General features: G+C 37.6%; 1 protein-coding gene across 1 annotated transcript; it reads right to left on the reverse strand.

Annotated features, from left to right (window-relative positions):
* Positions 1–1688: 1688 nt before the first annotated feature.
* Positions 1689–14705, reverse strand: LOC146168065 (uncharacterized). Its single transcript, XM_083392094.1, has 23 exons — positions 14593–14705; positions 9572–10741; positions 9217–9368; positions 9038–9152; positions 8798–8965; positions 8564–8716; positions 8276–8422; positions 8061–8186; positions 7802–7978; positions 7531–7623; positions 7196–7315; positions 6838–7038; positions 6668–6750; positions 6489–6600; positions 5870–6016; positions 5609–5764; positions 5239–5532; positions 4646–4804; positions 4415–4576; positions 4137–4313; positions 3902–4019; positions 3683–3777; positions 1689–3435 (listed from the first exon to the last, which is right to left on the reverse strand). The coding sequence occupies exons 2-23, from the start codon at positions 9840–9842 to the stop codon at positions 3419–3421; spliced, it is 3243 nt and encodes a 1080-aa protein (XP_083248220.1). The 5' UTR covers positions 9843–10741; positions 14593–14705; the 3' UTR covers positions 1689–3418.
* Between the last annotated feature and the right edge of the window lie 4818 nt (positions 14706–19523).

Genomic DNA, 19523 nt, shown 5'->3' on the forward strand with positions numbered 1-19523 from the left:
CGCACTTGGAAGAACTATTTTTAAACCAGTCGCGAGCGGGGAGTTAAATCGAATATTACTGACCATGAAACACGAGAGGAATCGCAACATACGAAAGGAAACGTTAGGGATTGCACAACTTTAGCGCATGGGAAGGTTTTCTTTTAGGGGTCAAGCTTTACTTTGAATTAAAAAATATTATGTTAATAAAACTAAAAAATCATGTTTGTTTTACATTAAGTAGCAATTTGGTTAGTAAACAATTGATTTTTTTCTGTTGACTGTATCTTGTAGAACACCTTTGTTTAAAACAGTGATCGCAAAATAATGGCAAATAATGCAATATAAACTATCAATTCGCAGGAATCGCTGGCGCAAACGTAAAACGAGAAGGCAATTTGGCTCTGCTTTTTGTTTAACATCAACAAAATGTAGTGGCTAAACAATCGGACAAACGTGAAATTTAATCTCTACAACCGGCTGAAAGACACTAGTAAAATAAGGGCTAGATACAAAACGTTTACATGGCTTAGCCCCCGTAGGGGAACAAGCTACAATGCACACTCGCAGCAAAAAACACAAACCGTCTACTAATATTCTTGCAAAGTTTCGGCGGCGGACGATGGATAAAACACACAAGCTACGCAATTGGTAAAATCACGTCGCATCGTAGGGGCGATAAAAATGGAAGTTAAGTCGCTACATGTACCGACGTCATGTATAAGTGGAAATATTCGATTTTACTGTAGTTTATTTTATCTTATGTCAATGTGCGACTGAGATGCAGCAATCAAATTATCCACCGCATAGATTTTTTGATTGTCTGAAAAAAACGTAAAATATCGACACGACTCTCGCGCAAGTATAATAACCCTGCGGCGGAGTGGTAACACCAAATGGAATAAAACATTAAGCACATCTATCACACAAATCTACTAATCGATTGTAATGGTCAAGATCTTCGGGCAAATTAGGTAAGAAACGCCACATGAACATAAGCGTTTTAAGGAAACTGTTTGCGTTACTGCAAACGTATAAAATCGGGCGAAGGGCAACCCATCACCTACGTGCACCTCATTCGCGATAAAGTCCCTAAAATGGGCGAGATAATACATAAGATGGGGCGGGTAAGGATGAGGAGCACTGCACATGTACCGATATCAATTCAAATCCTATTCATACTGATGTAAGCGGCGAACATCCCCAACGCGCTGTTAAAATGCAAGAAAAGGCACGTTAACTATAAAACGCCGCGTTCTTGCTACCCTGTCAACGTGCTGCAATAAATCGATCGTTAAAGCTCTGCCATAAACGAAACAATCCGGCAGCAACAATCGTATGAAAAAAACAGCAAAACACATTTAGCTCACAGTAGAAAGTGTACAAACGTAAAGGGTAAGTTTTGATGAGTGAAGAGTTTAAGGCACATGTAACACAATGTTTAAATATATGTAAACAGAGCCCACGCAGGACTGAATTAAAAGTGGTGGGAATCTAATAAGTTTGTTCGATGGTGGTGGTGCCCCGATATAAATCTTACCAAAGTGTTTATGGACCGCACTACAAATACCGGAAAGTGTAGGTTTATTGCACACATCAGGCTATTACACACAAAAATGCGACTATACTGTGCAGGGTGGGTGGCTCAAGACAAACTTATTTGTACGCTTGAGGTTAGAACAAAGCAAAAGTAAATTAATGAAAATTAATGAAATATCCTTAATACCAAGGGTTAAATAGGAGCTATGACATCTGAATGCTTTTTTGAACCTTATTAAGGATTTCGAAATAAAAAAGCAAGTATTTCATATTTTTGTGAAATATTCTTGCATTATTGTCAATAAAATAAATTACAAACACTTGCACAGAACAATTGCAATTGGATTATTAAGGTCTTGCATAACGAATAAGTTACTGACACGCTCCATTAATAGCTAGGATGTTAGGTCACAAAAGGCTAATAAATTGTTGTTTAACTTTTTGATGTGTACAATCAACCGCAATAATTTCAAGTCTATAAATTACACTTAAAAACAGTTGTTGCATTTCCACGTGTATACTAGCTCGTTGTGCAGAAGACTACGGCAAAATATAAGAGATCCAATAGAGATTGTGTTAGTGCAACACGAGCAACCAGGTATCGCTTCACTAAGATATCAATTATCTGTTTTGATCCAAAAGAAATCAAGTGCAAAACAATTACCAAATGAACGCGTAGCACCGGAAAGGTAGAATTGGTCCAGGTATTACCATTCAATCTCACGACCACTTGCATAACAAAAAAATCCAGTTCGCTAACCAAGTTGTTATTCTTCTTAATTTTTTTAAACGATGCCTACGCGTAAAAGTTAACTGAAACAATAACTGAAAGAACCTATAATATCAGAAAAATGGATTCACCTTGCAGACAGTCACAACGTAAGGAAAGGTTTGCAACAAAAGCAACGCACGTGGCAAGGAACAGGTGTAGCACACATTGAAACAATTGCTCATCGTGCAGGTAGGCATAAAAAAGCAGAACGCGTGCCTATACATAAACATTAACGTAAGCGATACTCTTAACGCGTTTCTTCGACGGGGCTCTTTTGTGCGATAAGTGCGGCGCACTCCGCACACACAATTTGAGCGCGCCCGTCGCGACCGCATCGAGGCGAAAACGCAATGGAATGTGAGTGGACGGGCGGCGGGCGGATGTTCGACGTTATATGACGCGTGATTCATTGAACGACAAATCGAGGTTGCTGCAGCTGCAAAGTACTTAAAGGAAACAGGACGTGTAATCCATTATTTATCAAACATTAGAGGCAATAATATGTAGGTAATTTTAACGATTTGTTTAGCGTTTTTATGCGTTGTATTTTTTTGTTTTTTAGTTGTTAAAATATCGCGAGTCCAGGGTGCAAAAATCATTGGAAACTAATAATAGCCAATACGACGAACCTTGCAAATAAATGCTTCGAAACTAAGTGGGTGGTTAAACACAGTCGCTTAAGGAAAACAAGGGGGAGTGCAAGCCACACAGTAGCGACAAAAAATGAAATGGAACAAGTACTAAACACTAAACGACGGGCGCCATGGCGGCCATCATGGCCCAACGACTAACTGTACAGGCGAAAAGAAACTGGCTTGGTGTGTTCGGGAGCAAGCAAGGGCGAAAGAGAGCGGCGTAAAAGCTCAGCGCGCGCAAACACACACAACAAACGGACGCGCGCAAGAGCGAGCGAACAAGAAAATAATAGGGAGTACTAGGGTGCCACGGGGTAGGCGGGAGATGCGAGGGATGGAAACACTGCAACATAGGATTTGGCGTTTGAAGCACTTACAACGGGAAAAAGGCAACAATCAATAAGAGAAATAAAACATGTTACTTGAATTTTGGTCGGACGGTTTAGCCGTGACAGGTCTGAACCAGTGCAGCCAGCTAATGATGCCTTGGGCGCTATTCGGTTGAATTCACTGCAAGCAAGCAGGAGGTTTGCAATTTGCATGTTAGAGGAAAAGCTATATGGAAGTGTAAACAAAGCGCCAATATATGCGAACATAAAATATCACCTTGTCGACATGTAACTTGATAAGACTCAAATAAAATGATTATCGTTATTTAATGATCAAAAAAATTTAGGTATAGTAGCGATATATAAACCCCCTATTTAACCACAAAAAGTTTATCTAACTTAGAAGTATCCAATAAAATTTTACTTACAGAAAATGTTCTTAAGAGTGGACTCAATGCCACTAAGAGAAGTAGAAATTAAATCATATCCTGTAGGTGGCGTAATGACACGTGGGGAAGACGACCTAAAAAACAACATAAAATCCTGCTAACTTAAATCCGGTTAACCTGTTTCAAGCACCCACTTCCAAAAGTTGAACAACGATTTGCAAAAAAGACAAATGAAACAAGTAACCGCCAGCCTCTTACTTTGAAGAGGTTTTAGAGCCAAATGATCCCTGAGGTGGCGAGTTTTCACCCAGGCTTGAACGTGTAGCAACCGGGCGGGAAGGTGCTCTATTAAAGGATGAGCTTGGAGCAGCAGCACCTGTAAATTAGCATCACACTTTAGGATGTTTACACTTTATTGGACTTCAATCATTGCCTGTTTTGTATACAATAGGTTTACAGCATGCTAATGGTGAATAAATTAAATGGTGCATACTTGAAGCGCTTGAAAACACTCCACTAGTGCTCCATGGGTCCGAGCTGAGGGACGGAGTTCTGCTTGATGAACTTACGCCAGGGGCTGCAGAAGCTCCCCAAAAGGACATTGTATCAGTTGAAGTGCCATATCCCCATGGTGAGAAGTCAGTTGGCGATTCCCTGGTGGGCAACGTACCTAACATTGTCAGACATTTTTATTCATTTGCTGTTTCAGTTTCAAATAAAAAGTACAACATTTAAGTTCAATTACATACAAAACACAACGTAAAAACTAACTTGAACTTGGCCATGATGTAGTTGTTTCTGTTTGTGGTGTTGCTGCTGGTGGTGGCGGGGTTGGCTGTTTCCAGGTAACTGGGCCACCAGAGTTGCCAGACAGGAACTTTTCCTTGCCTTGCTGAATGAAGATTTGTTTCATTGTGTCCAACTCGCCCACACCTGGTAATAATATGTGGCAAAATAAAAAATCAAATAATAAACAACCATTGTTAAGAGAAAAAAATATACCAATAAAAAGATTGCGTATCTCTGGATGAACAGACTTTGCAAAAACCTCTCGAAAGCCACGCAAAAAGGACAGGGCTAGATCATATCGCTGCTTCCACAACAACTCAAAAAGCTCAGAAACACAAGTGTAGGCATGTTCAGCACTGTCTTTATCCAAACCTAAAAGCAGTTTATATTCAAGGTAACATAAGTAATATAAAGGTCAGAGGTGGCGAACCTTTAGTTCCACAAACCTATTTAATTCTTTAAAATATAGAAACTTGAAAGTATCTGGCAGTTATGCATACCCGGTATAATAATGGAATATATATATATATATTTACTAAAATAAAACACTGCCATTACAGATAAACAGGGACAGATATTATAACAAAAATAATATTTTGCAGACATATTATGACAAAAATGTACAAACACTTGGTAAGGACCTGTTATGTGCAACCCAAGTACAAATTTTCAGTGAAGGGTTCATAGTCTTATCTACTGGAAAGTTTTATTTTGAAAATTACCCACTACACCAGATTTTGGCAATGGCCCAACGGTTTGAATGATAAAACTAGCAAACAAATGTTTCAAAGGTGTCAGGGCCAAACCTGCAGGGGCCATGTCAGATGCAGGAACATAGCCATTGTGAATAAGACTCAGCAGCTTGTGCTCAGCAGACTTCCATTGGCAGTAAAGGTTTTCAATAATCACTTGCTGGTCTCTGTTCACTCCAGAAGGCGAAGCTGAAGTTGATTCAGATCTACCCACTTTTCCATTAATACCAACAAAAGACCTGTTTGGAACCTCACTTGCAGATGAGATGCGGCTGTCACGCACACCTGGCAATCCAAATGTATCAACTGGACTAGTCGGTGATTTTGCTGGCCAGTGATCCATTGCAACTGCAATTAGATTAAAATTAAAAAAGTAAAAACAAAAAAGGGGGAAACACAGAAAAGAATATATCAAAAAGGTTACCAGAATTTGGATTGGCTGCCCAACTCGCACTTCTAGTAAGTGAAGCTGCAGCGTGTTGTGGCAGATCTGTTGGTGGCCTTGCAGTAGCACCCCAAGCACCAAATGAAGCAAGCCCCTTACTGGTTTGTGATGGAATTTTCCTCTCTAATGCAGCAGCTGCAAATCATATGAGAGGTTGTTTAAATGCTAACATAAATATGGCAATATACAGCACTGTTTGTAATACTATACATTTATGATTAGTATAAAAAAATATCACACCTTGCAGTTTAACAGCGTTCCAGGCAATTTGGTCCTGGTATTGAGAGGCAAGACCACCATAGGCACGAGATGGTTCAAATCCACTTAGTGTTGGTTTCCAAGGAACAGTTAAAATGTTGTCTGTTGCTGTATCTCCCCAACCTTGGTCTGAATAAAATGATAAAATATATCCAGGTTAGGCTTGGTTTTGATGAGGTTTTTCCAAAAATGACAATGCATTCAAACTATATAACAAGACTAGCGGTTCTTAACCTCTTTTCTATCATGGCCTTCTTTTATAATTGTCATGTGTTTCGCGTGCACTTCAGATTTTAAATACGGTTAACGCCAAAAGTAATTTGTTATTTGCCGATTCACATCATCAGTGAAACAACATAAAAATATACTAAGGTTGAATAATCATGCAAAATCCGAAAGAAATGGTTTAATTGTTTTAAATTAGCTAAACTTTAATTAGGAGAAACAAAGCATTTGGAACTAAAAAATTAGTCCTAATCAATATAATGGCATCTTGTTTCAAATTGTTTTGCATACAATGTAGTGACTATATCAATTTTATGGATTAGCGCAGTTGCATGAATCAAACATTATTATACAATCTACACTTTATTGTACTTACAATGTGGAGCCATGCCAGATTGTGCTGCAATCGCTGCAGCAGTTGCTGCATCAGCTTCAGGAAAGCGACCAATAGTTGACAGGTTTGCAGAAAAGCGATTAGCATCAAACAACTATACAATAAACATTTAAAAAATAGTATTATTTAAAAAAACAACCTCTAAATTAACATATCCTTACTTGTTTGTTTGGTACGCCAGTTGTTCGGAATAATGATGGATTTAAACTTGCTGCCCCGTTTCGTAATTCTTCCATTTCTTGTTCTTAAAACAAATGTAACATATTTGTTAATTTTGTTCTGCATGATTACCAACTGTATTAACTCTATTAAATAAAGGTATGGTGCATACCCCTGCGAAGTTGAGCTTGCGCCAAAACTGACATGTCATATCGAAGTTTCATAGCTTGTGCTGGGCCCCCTATTGGAGGGTAGCAATCCTTTGAAACAGAAGGGATCATGCCACTCATGCTTGAATTAAGGGTTGTAGCATATGATGTCAAGGTTGTGGCATATGATGTCAAACCAACCGATGCCAGATCAGCAAAAGATGCTTTGATAAATAATGTCATACATTTAGGTATAAATTATGTTTTAATTAAAAAACATTAAGTAAGAAAGACATGTTAAAAAAGTCAGTTAACTCATTTAACAAGGAGAAAATGTGAAAATACAATTAGGTTTGAACAGTTTTTAAACTTAAACTTTACGTTTTATTTGCTGAATTGGAACTTGTGTAGGTAGAGTTGGAACAAATTCACCAAAAACCCCAATTCGTGTCATTTCATTTTTTGGAGCAGGTGGCTTTATTGCCTCTGGTGGCAATTCACCTTTATATTAATAAGAAAAAAAAATGTTATAGGTTTTTTATGTAGCAATCAAATATCTACAATTAACAATTCTATGGTATGAATGGACATTTTGAAATACAATACATTAAATAATAATTAGTTTTACATATTATATTGCGTCAATCTTACAAAACAAAAAGCGTTTTTATTATTTATATAACTTTATGTTTAGACAAATCTGTAAACAAATTTACCCCTAAATACTTTTCCCATTTCTCCCATGGGACCAATTGGTGGATAGCAAGCATAGTCGCTTGGTTTATTGTCATTTTCTTTCTCTTCCTCTTCTGAAACACAAGAAATTATTTAAATAAAGAATTTTGAAACATTTAAACTAATGTCGCCAATTTAGTAGAATAATATATGGAACAATATATAGGCAATCAATGTAAACTTAGATTAACAATAATACTGCCTTGCATAACTCCTATACATAACCTTAAGGGTGCACAAAACTAGACCTACTTGACTGTAATTGTATACTCTGAGAAACGACAGTAACAGGAGCAGGAACAGATGTGACAGCAGTGACGATAGGTCGGTTAACAGGTATTTGAGGCTCTGGGCGCTCAACTGGAGGTGCTGGAGGTTTCTCAGTTTTCTTTAGCAGTGAAAACGGGAACGTTGGCTTTGGAATGTCATCTACATGAAGTGGTTATGATGATAACAAATATTTAATAAAATAACTTAAAGTGTGCAAAACAATCTTGACTATTTTTTATACCTGGCATTGCAGCTATTTTATCCACTTTAAGAACCTGCTCCAGTGCATTTAGCCAATCACTGTAACTTAGGATTTTGGCAGCATCAATATCAAAGAAGCATGCCACAGCATCAAGATATTGGCTAGCTGCAACAAGATAAATAGTATACAATGGTAGATAATATATATACCTTGTGATAAAGAGAATTAAAACAGTAATATCGCCACTAGCATACCTGTGAGATTCATCACAGAGCTGACTGCGATTTGGAAAAGGGGTTTGTCATCGAGATGGTGTTGGAAGCATGACAATCGTGCCTCGCTGAGGCTAAGGTAAATCAAGCCACGGCCAGACACATGCATATATGATTCTTTGATCATACCTAAACGTTATGTCAAGAAATTGCATATTTAACTTGTCCAAAACATTATATTAAACCTATTAGCATTGACTTCATGTTATTTATTTTATGTATTGTTAAAGCAAACCGGACTTTTACCAAATAAGATTAAAAATGTCCTACCACAGTTGAGCATTTTGGCCACATTTTGATCTATCATGGTTGGATACTTTCTTTTCAGTAGATTGTATTTTGTGTACAAGACAAGACATACCCAATCCATGACAGTTTCCATGTTGTCATGTTGCAAATAGGTGAATGCAACTATGTTTCCATCTATCAAAAACATGACCATGTTAAAAAACTAAATAACAATTGATCAAAATATACATTTTACATAAGTATACACGCATTTACCATTAACACCATTGATTCTGTATGTGAGCTGAACACCATTTTCATGTGCAATACGCTTTGAATTCACGACAAGCGTTTCCACACATTCAACAGGTACCTCTTCATTGCGGATGTCTGATGTCAGATATATTGTGTCATTTTGCAGAACAGCACAGCAAGGATAATTTCCTGTTCAACACAAAACAATGTTTATACACAAATTGAATGCAAACTATAAAGCAACACAACAGGTTTCTATACCTTTAGGCATTGGACGGGTGAACTGGATACCTATAAAGGATTTTTTGGCAGCCATCTTTGGGTTTTCAGCAGCATCACTTATGTTTCCACTATATTTGCATTTGATCCAGTATTCCTAAAATCACATAATTAATAACTGCCAAAGAATCACTTTTTAATGTGCATCACAAAACTCTTACTTTTAGTTTAATGCCATCATTTCCGGACGGCTGATATTGCCAGACAGGGCATTTTGACAAATAACAGCTGTTTGAACGCTTGTTTCCATTTGCGTGAATTTGAGCTATATCTTTGTCTTCCCATAACTGAGGAATATTGGTTGACAAGATTCCTAAAAAAAAGCCAAGAAAAACTGTAATGGGGTATGCGGTTGTTGTCTACTTAGTCAGGGAAGAAAGGTGCAGTGCTAATTTTTAGCAACATAATATTTACTTTAGCATGTATATTCTATTATTAAAATTACCCTAAATCTGTTCTAATTTGCCCTTTTGTACAATAAAATAATAAGTTTAAAATTAAGTTGCAAGTATGTACCTTTTAAAGAACTGTCAGAGGGTGCTGAAGCATCTGGCAGTTTATAGTGGTTTTCAAGTTCGATGTGGACCAATTTACAGTCATCACAGACCAATATACCAAAGGACAAAACTGCCCAAGCAGAATCTATACCAAGGGTTGCACAACAATCAGCACAAACTTCATTTCCAGGCTCTTTAAGTAGTTCATGTATTGCTACAGCCTTTGAAGAGTCCATCTGTGCACCCGGCATCGGCAAATTTGGACGGGGTGGATATTCTGATCTCATCATATTGTTGAAATGTTATTTTGTGTTTGTAAAGTGATTGAAGCACCCAAAAGCAAACACAGTGCTGAGTGTGGCAAGGGTTAGCAACACACTAAAGGGTAGATAACTTCGTGACAAATTGTTTTTGTTCAATGTTCACGCTTGTACCTTCTTTGAAGAGTCTGCACAATGTAGCTAACTACTAGATAAGCAATTGTCAATGCACTCACAATAACTAACACAGTTCGATCATTGCATGTTCAAGTGAATAAGGCGATATAGTACAAAAAAGGACAATGTGGTTATTATGCATGTGCTACTTTACAACAACAGTGTGTTTATATAAACTTGCCCAAGGGACTTAGTACCTACACTAAAGCAATGGTATACTTTACCCTGAGAACAGTATCTGATCAACTTATGGATTTTCGCAAGGTGTACACATAAACTTATGACAGCATGATAGGATAAAAATAAAATGCGGTAAATATAACCAAATTACATATGCTGGGGAAGATGAAACTAGGTTAAACACTGCACTTCCCAGACAAAAGTAAGCAAGCGAAAAAGACAACTTGGCAGCAAATACAGACCACAGTGCTTTGAGATAAGAGGGTAGCTTAAAATACAGAAATATGAAAACTAAACATACCAGAAACACAAAAGAACAAAGAAAAACTGGCGGTAGTAAAATACACTCCAAACAGTCAGATCTATCAACAAGTGCACAAGTTAGATAGCTCTGAACCACAGTCCTAAGGGGACCTTAAGGTGAAGGAAGGCCCTTGGCTGATAAGTTGTTAAATGAAGAAGCAATGGAACCTTGAACAGGCAAATGCCAACACGAACTTCTTTGAGCAATTCTTGTTTCGCACGACTTGTATTGATTACAGTGCAAGTAACAAGATTGATTTTCAAATCAGCTGAAAATAATATTATGTAATATATTAGGGTTGAGAAAATTAGTAAATAATATTTACAAGATAACGTAACATTTATGCAAAAATAGAAATAATACATCTCAGTACTAAAACAAAACCAAAGCAAAAGTTTTCCTAAAGCATATTAGGAGCGTAAGGAAAAAATGCTGTATATCTGAGGGCAAAAATGAATAACATGCTATTAGTCTATTTGGAGAAATTCCTTGATTGATTAATGCCTTTTATTTAGTGCCTCTATCACTAAACTGTACAATGTTTAGCTAACTTCAATCTTATTCCCACGAAATATGCACAAGCCCAATCGGTACAGCTTTGAAATACTGTCTTTACACATCTAATTTTTCAATCCACTTGTTTATGTTAGCAAAAAAAAAACACCAGCTTCATTATCACGCAGAGGGTTGGTTATTGTCAATTGTATATGACACCATTTACATAAGTAATGTGGCAGTTTTAAAAAGGGCTGTGGAGTCGGGACTCAATAGAGTCTGGACTCTGGACACAAGGAGTAAGACCATGTAAAACTATCACAGTATTGAATCTGACAGGCGCAGTACAAATTTTGAAACTGATATGGCCACCAACTGTAAATTGTAAAGATGAAATAGCATATGGTGGATATTTTCCAATCTATTGTGAGTGATTGAAATATAATGACACAAACATTCCTGTAAATACTTTTTTTGATATGTGCGTTTTTTTTTTTTTTGATATGTGCAGCTCTGGCAGTCCTGAACTAGCATTTATTTCATAATGCTTAGCAAATCCCTGGCTACCAAACAGACTGTTATATTCCAGTAGTTTGAGTTGTTAATACAAACGTTTACGATTATATAACAAAGACTGTTGTTCCTTAAAACAAAATCGATGGGCCCATTAAGGCAGTGATCTCTCCAACCTGTGGGTCGTGACCTAAAGGGGTCGCCTAAACCTATTCCGGGGTAGTCATAACTCACAAAATTCCTGCAGTTTAGTGATTTCATTGCGCTCGGGAGTTTAAACGAGCGCAATGAGTATATTAAAAAAGTGTTAAAGAAAATTAAAAAATCGTAGTGCATGTGTTAACTTTAAATCCATGTGTTGATTTAAACTTCTTTCATTACACATGTGCCAAAAATTTGAAAAGGGGGGGGTCCCGAATTTTCAACTTGGGGAATTCCCCGCTTTTTCGTCTGACGTTAATGACGTCATAAAATAGTGACGGATATGACGTCATAAAATAGATGATACCGCTTAGTGTGCAATCGTTAACTTCAGGAGTAAATCGAAAACAAGACCGTGAAATATTTGTGATTGATTTTGGTAGGTCCATGTACGGGATCACGCTAAATTACAAGCACGTCTTTCGCCACCTGCAATACTAAAACTAAACGAAGATCGTTTTCCCGGGTGTTATTCGACTAGCACAACATAAAAACACCACTTAAATAGTTCTAAAATCAGTGTTGTTAACCTTTTTAAGAGAGGGCACACGTGGTGAGCGAAGCGAGCGCAATTTTTTTTTGGTATAACAGCATTTCTTTTAATATTATTGCAAGTTTTATTACATTGCCGAAACTAAAAAATAAAAAAATATGTCCAAATTTTTGAATACTTTTTTCATTTGTTCGCGACGCACTTGGCATCCCTCCACGGCGCAACGGTAAAGCAGCGCTGTTCAAAAGACAGCATTAAATTGTAAACAAAACAGACGTACAAAAGTCATTCGCGCGAAGCGGGAAAATTTTTCGCACTTACGTAGTTAAAATAGTCGAAAAGTATATGACATGAAAAACTGCGAGAAACATCAGCACCGCCTAACTCAACGTTATAAGCGAGAAAAAGGCGGGGACCGCTTGATTTATTGTTGTTAATTGTCGAACACACACTTGCTATTCAGCCAACCTGAACGAATAAGGAAATGCGAGATAAAAAATATCCTGCGTTTACGGTCGACCAAACAAGAAACAAAAAACGGCGTTTTGCGTTTGATTTAGGTTTCGCATTAGGTTAAGATGCGTGGCCCAATTACATTAAAAAAGACGCCGCTTCGGACGGTGAGTTTAAATGCTGAGAAAAACGAACAAAAATCGATATTGTCACTTACGAAAAGGGGGGGTCCGAACCCTCAAAAAATTGGCGGGCCGCATACTGAAGTTGCATAACATTTTTTAAAGCTAGTTTATAAGACGTATATAATATAATGCATCATATAGAATCACCTGCGAAACGCTAAAAACGCATAGTTCGGCGATTTGGTCACGCATCAGTGGACAACGGTCACGTGTTTAGTGACGTAAAATTAGACAATTTCGAGTAATATTGCATATTAAATGCTATACTATCCAACTTTTTAAATATTCACCTGCGCACTACGCCCGCACACCAACCAAAAATTGCGCAGTGATTTAAGTATTCTATGAACGCTGTAAGTTTAATATAAATTCGCAATTTACAACTTTCGGTAGCCTGATGGTTTATTTTCAGCCGCGCAAGTTCAAGTCGTAATTTTATTTTCAGCCGCGCATTTTTTCAGCGGCAAAACATATCCCCCGCGCAATATCCAAAGTTTCCAATCTGGCGAGTAAGCGCCAGATTGGAAACTTTGGATTTTGCGTGGGGGAGACGATTTTGCCGCTTAAAATTGCGCGGCCGTAATTACGTTTTCGCCGAAATTCGCTGTGATAACGTTATTTGTACAATTTTCACAGCTGAAAATGTACTAAACTGAAAACCGTTAGCGCGACGTAAGTTATGCGCGTTTGAGCGAGGTCTTACTTTCCAACCTGGAGTAAGCGTTCGGGTTTGAGTAGGTTAAGCATTTTTATTAAATAATAATACTTGACCCACCTTCGGACAAACACTAACCAACACCCTTACCTAAATATTGTGCGCTTTAATATTTGTTTTAATGCTGTTGTAGGATTCTAGACCAGCACCACAAACACATAACCTACTGTGGATAGTATGGCAAGTGCTCATGTGAGTTTTCTTTTAAACAGACCTAACCTGCACCCTTAAAATCTAGTATACTCTGATTGGGGGCTGTTTCTATTGGTTATGTAGAAGGTAACGCAAAAAACAGTCTACAAATACCAGTATTATTATATTTATTATTAATAATAATGCTTGACCCACCCAAACGCGAACCAGCACCCTAACCCAAATAATGTACGTAGCGTTATGCAGTATATGCAGACTTTTATTTTGCTTTACTTTCTACATACAAATTCAATGGAGCGCCCCTGATTGTCCTATGTGTTACATGAGGGAGTGCACTTATGACCTTTGGTGCACCAGGTTACCCCCATGTTTTTTGGTGCTGTACCGGAGTTTTTTTGGTGCTGTATTTGTAGTCTGCCATACTTCACAGGCTTTCACAGGCATTACCTAATAATATATGAACTTCATATTTTAGAAATTATAAATTACAGGGGCGCTGGTCTAGAATCCTACCACATTTATTTTAACTGTAACAAAAAACAAGTTGTCAAATTTGAAATGTCAAGGAAGGCATAAATATGTAATAATAAATATAACAATAATACTTGACCAACTCAAACCAAAACACCAATTCTCACCCTAACCCAAATATTGTTAGGAAGCAATAGAAACCCGCGGACGTATATGTTGTAGAATTCTAGACCAGCGCCATTACAGGATTAATATTCACCAAATATACCAAAAAATCTGACAAACTTTGTTAACCTTCCCCTAATCTCAAAACGCCTAGAAGGAACAAAAATGCAACGAGGAACTGAAATCTTACACTGCGCAATGCTGGTCACTATGCTATTTACTTTTTTTTTCCAATAAAGAATAGCCAATACTAAATTTGACTAAAGACTACATACCTCAAATTTGAAGTCGATTTGTTGAATAAATGTATGATTTTGCCGCAGAAAGCGTCGATTTCATCAGTCAAATGTTGCAATCGAACGATCAACTATCCGCAGCTTGCATACCAATACGACTGAAAGCAGAGTTTGTGATTGGTACGCCCAGATTGACGTCACACACGCAGTCTATTCCATCTAGCGACAGACATAGCATACGTGCTTGTTGATCAGTCACGTGACAAAGCGAAGGGCGTAGTGTTCTCTCAGTGTTTCTTTATTGACACGCGTTAGCAGCAAGGTAAGTGAGTATGTGCACGCGCAGCTAACTGGCTGAGCGTACAGTTGCACTCTTATCAACAATATGTTGAATTTTAGCTATTTTAACTTGACTCAATTTTAAGGCGTGCATTTTGCAACCAATTTATATATTTCTAAGTAATTTACGAGTAATATATCATTGATTGAGGTTGTTATAAAATGCATAATAGGCTAATACAAATTAAGTCAAACAATGCCCTGTTGTTAACTCCTAACGCAAATTTAAATTGTTAATATGAATATTGCATAACTACAGAACCAACGGGTAATTCGGAAAATTGTAATCTAACGCATTTTAAAATATGTCGGTTTACGTTTAAGTGACCGTTATTGAATCCGTTTGGAAATTGGAGTGAGTGCGCGTTTGTCTGGATCGCATTGTATTTTAATACAAAAGCGTATTGTTCGATTGAATTTTCCACGGGGAAGCTGTGCTACATAGTCCACAGATCGCCAAATAAATATCATTAGTTGATAGATTAAGTCAGTGTTTCTTAACCTTTATGACTACTTCGGGACGCACTTTTTAAAACGTGGCTGCACACCTGGCGAGCGTGAAAGTATGCTGGTATTTCTCACGAATTGCTAGCATATTTTTACTACATAGGCTTCATAGTTGCATATCTTGAAAGTTCTGATGAATCAATGAGTTAAACCGAATAGAAAAGTAACAAAAATGCTCGTGGCGCACCGGTTAAGCGCTGGATTAAAAAAGTAGCATTAAAGAAGCGATATACAGGTTTAGAAGACAAAGTGAAATGTTCCTCAATGAATTGACTTCATTGCTGTGTTGGTCACCCAAACTATATTTTCTGAAAACCTTAAACAGATAACTTGGGACCCATGGTTGTTCCAGAGCACTGTCCACCTGATATACCCCCATCCCATACTATTTTTTTCAGGGAGTAGAACTGGAACCGAACCGGTCCAAGTTTTCCCGAACCGTTACGGAACCTAAACCGTTTTTCTAAGATTTTAAGGAGCCGAACCCAACTGAACGGAATATTTTTAAAGAACCTGAACCTTAACCGAACCCGAACCTGTCATAAAAAGCGGTCACTCCAGCATGACGTCACAACCTTTATTTTACAGAGTCAAGTTATGCCATGTTAGAAATTTTATGAAATAAAATAAATACTGATTAATTAAAACGTTGATTTTTATTTTTCAGATACTTTAATAATGAACTGCTTGTTTACCTCACGTAACTCTACTTGACAAACATTTTTATCTCAAATTGCATCCGAACCGGAACTTTATAAACCGGTTTTGAAAATAAATTTAGTCCAACCGGAGCTGAACCGAAACTTTTAAATTGCTCAAAACCGCAACCGGAACTGAACCGAACCTGAACCGGGAAAGTCAAACGGTTCGACTCCCTGTTTTTTTTTTGCTGTGTAAATCCAAAAATTTGTACGTTTTAAAAAATCTATTCTGCCTAAACGCACTATGCATACTTTGGCATGTTGTGCCGTGTGACTTATAGGTAATAACTCTACGAAGTGTAATTTCTGTTAAACAATCCCAGCATAGTCCAAGTATATTCTGTCACGGGACATCAGGGGCAACTCGTTTCATTAGACGGGTCAATGTTGAAAGGGTGGATAAAGTATTTTAGTTTGGGGGCATTGAAAAGCATAGAAAAATCTTACATGAAACGTCACAAGTGACGCCATAACGTTACGTGAGAATTTAAGTAATTCTACTAAACGTGGCTCTTAAACAAACTGATGTGCAATTATATGCAACTAAACATTAGTGAATCGAAGTGTGAAAAATTTGTGTATATTCGGCAAAATATTTACCTTAGAACAGTGATTCCCAACCTTTTTGTGGTAAAACAATTGCGACGTTTACCACCTAGTTCGATTGTAATTTTATGTAAGACATTTTTTTGCTATTAAATTATATAAAGCTTCAAAATGTTCTGACCTTTTCTGGTACATTGTGTCTGCTTTACCTAAAAAGGTATACCGTCTGCCCTGAAAGTAAATTGTTAGGTCATATGACGCTTTAACCAGACTTGGTTTCATTGCACCATTAGTGGGTGTTTTCATGCAAATCACATTCTGCGGGAGAACCTCATGTTTTTGTTAAATTTCGATAAAGCAATGTTTTCCCATGCTCGATTCGGCCCGCGGGCCTTAGGTTACCAATCCCTGTTCTAGAATCTCTGCTCAGCAAATTACTTCAATTGCAGACGCATTAACTTTGCCAATAATAGGTATCTTTATGACGCAATGGTTGAATTTGGCAAAAAATAGGTTCAAGCTGCAATGACAGCAGCGAAAAAAAGAGCAAATGCAGTAATGTTTGACGAGCGATTTAATCGCAAGCTAATATAAAAAAATGGTTTCATCTCTGGTCCATAAAGATAAGATCGTGGGCCAATAAAAATAGTTTGTTGGAAAAATCTAGCCTGTAGTTCGACCATGCTGACCCAGACTATCAATCCCGTTATTTCAAGCAAATGCGAATCTCATTTATGTGTCTAATTCAGTGATCACTAAACTGTGTTCGTCGGCACACCAGTGTGACTCGAGAGATTGTCAAGTGTGCCGCGAAACTTTTTGTAATTTCAAAAAAGAGAGAGTATTTGTATTACCAATTGGCATACACGCAAGAATTTTAGACTTAAATACGCACTATTCATCACAAATTGATCATTTTACGACTTTACACATAGTTCGTCTTGTGTTAAGGGTGATTCTAAAATTACTCTATTTCTCTACTGTTGTTCTGATAAAAGTTTGCCGCGAAATAGTCATGCCGGGCGCCAAAAAAGTTTGGAAACCACTGATATAATGTGTCACGACGTGTTCTTTTGAATTAAAGGTTTAGGCCAGGGTTTCTTAACCAAGGGGGCACCCCTTGGGGGTGTGAGAACTGTTCCAAGGGGGTGCGGAGATGCTGAATCAGACACAGAATATGTATTACTGTAGTTTATTTTTTTGCTCAGTAATATGTAAAACTATAACCCACATTTTGGTATTGTTGCTGTGCTATCTGTTACTTGTATAAAAATAAAATTACAATGGTTTTGTTATTTAAGTAAGTGTAGAAGGGAGTGCGAGAATTGGTTAGTGATTTGAAAGGGGTTCAACAAGTACACCGAAGTTTGTGTGTGTCTTTCATTCATGGGTTCAACAAGGAAAGGGGTTAAGAACCAATGGTTTAGGCCAGGGATGTCCAACCTTTTAGCAGAATGGGCCGCATTGCCACTTTAAAAATTTCGATGGGCCGCAAAATCTCTCAAATTAAAGGGGTGACGTCATAAGTTGCGTCATATCGTGACGTCATAAAACAACCTAACTTATAAACACCCGTTCTTCGAGAGTGAACTTATGCACAAATATGCGAAAATTTAAGTTTTCACGTGTTTGGGCTGACATATTTCCTTAAAACGGTCCGGAAAAACACACATTCAGAAAAACAAACATCTTACTTAGCAATGATGGGTGCACAAAGTGCTCGATGGATGTTGAAATGCGACATTAGACTCGATTATAAAAAACACAAGATTATGCCTACATCAAATACTGCGCGATCTTCAAGTTTTGATGATATTCGAAACAACTGTTTTTAATAAAGGTTACTGAAAGTGAGAATTAGTGGTGGGCCGCACGTAAACATCAGGCGGGCCGCAATGCGGCCCGCGGGCCGCAGGTTGGACATCCCTGGTTTAGGCAATTAAACCCAATAAACGGATTTTCTTCGCGCTTAGCGCGTTTAGACTCGATTTCAGCTGCGCTTTTAGCACAAGTTCTGGACACCGCCAGCCTAAAACCAGAGGGTCACGAAACTTTTGTTTTAGGTATATGCTCGTATGTCGCTTTCTAGCGGCAGATCTCAAATTGTATTTTCTGGTAGACAAGTCGCAACAAAAAATAAGATGCTATAAAACATATTTTAGGGACCTAACGATCCGAAACGAAACGCAATTTCAACATTCACCTCTAAATTTACTCCTAACCTGCCATTGGTGTAGCAACTTCAATCTTCTGTATAAAAAAGTAATACAAGCGCTATAAAAAAAATAATTAAAGATCTGATGTTTAAAATAAAATAGCGCGGTGTCATATTAAAAACCATGCAGTCGAACCGAACCTGAATTGGATGTATAGGAACCCGTTTTGTGTAAGATTTGACGCCGTTTGCAAAATATTTTTAAAAATATATTTGTCGATCAATGTGAGAAAAAGTTCACATGGCAACTTTATTTTACTGGCTTCAGAAATTTTAGGATGTCTGCAAAACCGCAAAATCGGAAGACAAAGGAATGTAATACATAAAATTTTCGGCACCTTAGGCGCGTTTTATCATAAATCGTTACTTTTCTATTGGCTTCCCATGACCTATACCACGACATTTGGTGATATTGTGTATTGTCGATCAACATACATTTCGTAGGTGTGTCGCCAAATTGTGTTAGCTCTGTTGGTGTGCCGCAAGTGGGAAAATGTTGAGGAGCACTAGTATAGGGTATAAGAGAGAAATCGTATACATCAGGGAATTGATGACAAAAAATAATCTACGCTTTAGCAAAGCGAAGAAAGGTTATATATTCTTATGTCTTGAACACCCCCTAAAACCATATCTATAGGAAGTGCTGTATTTTTTAAATTACA

The sequence above is a fragment of the Ascidiella aspersa genome, chromosome 1 (genome assembly GCF_963924565.1).
Source record: "Ascidiella aspersa chromosome 1, kaAscAspe10.2, whole genome shotgun sequence".
Taxonomy (NCBI): domain Eukaryota; kingdom Metazoa; phylum Chordata; class Ascidiacea; order Phlebobranchia; family Ascidiidae; genus Ascidiella; species Ascidiella aspersa.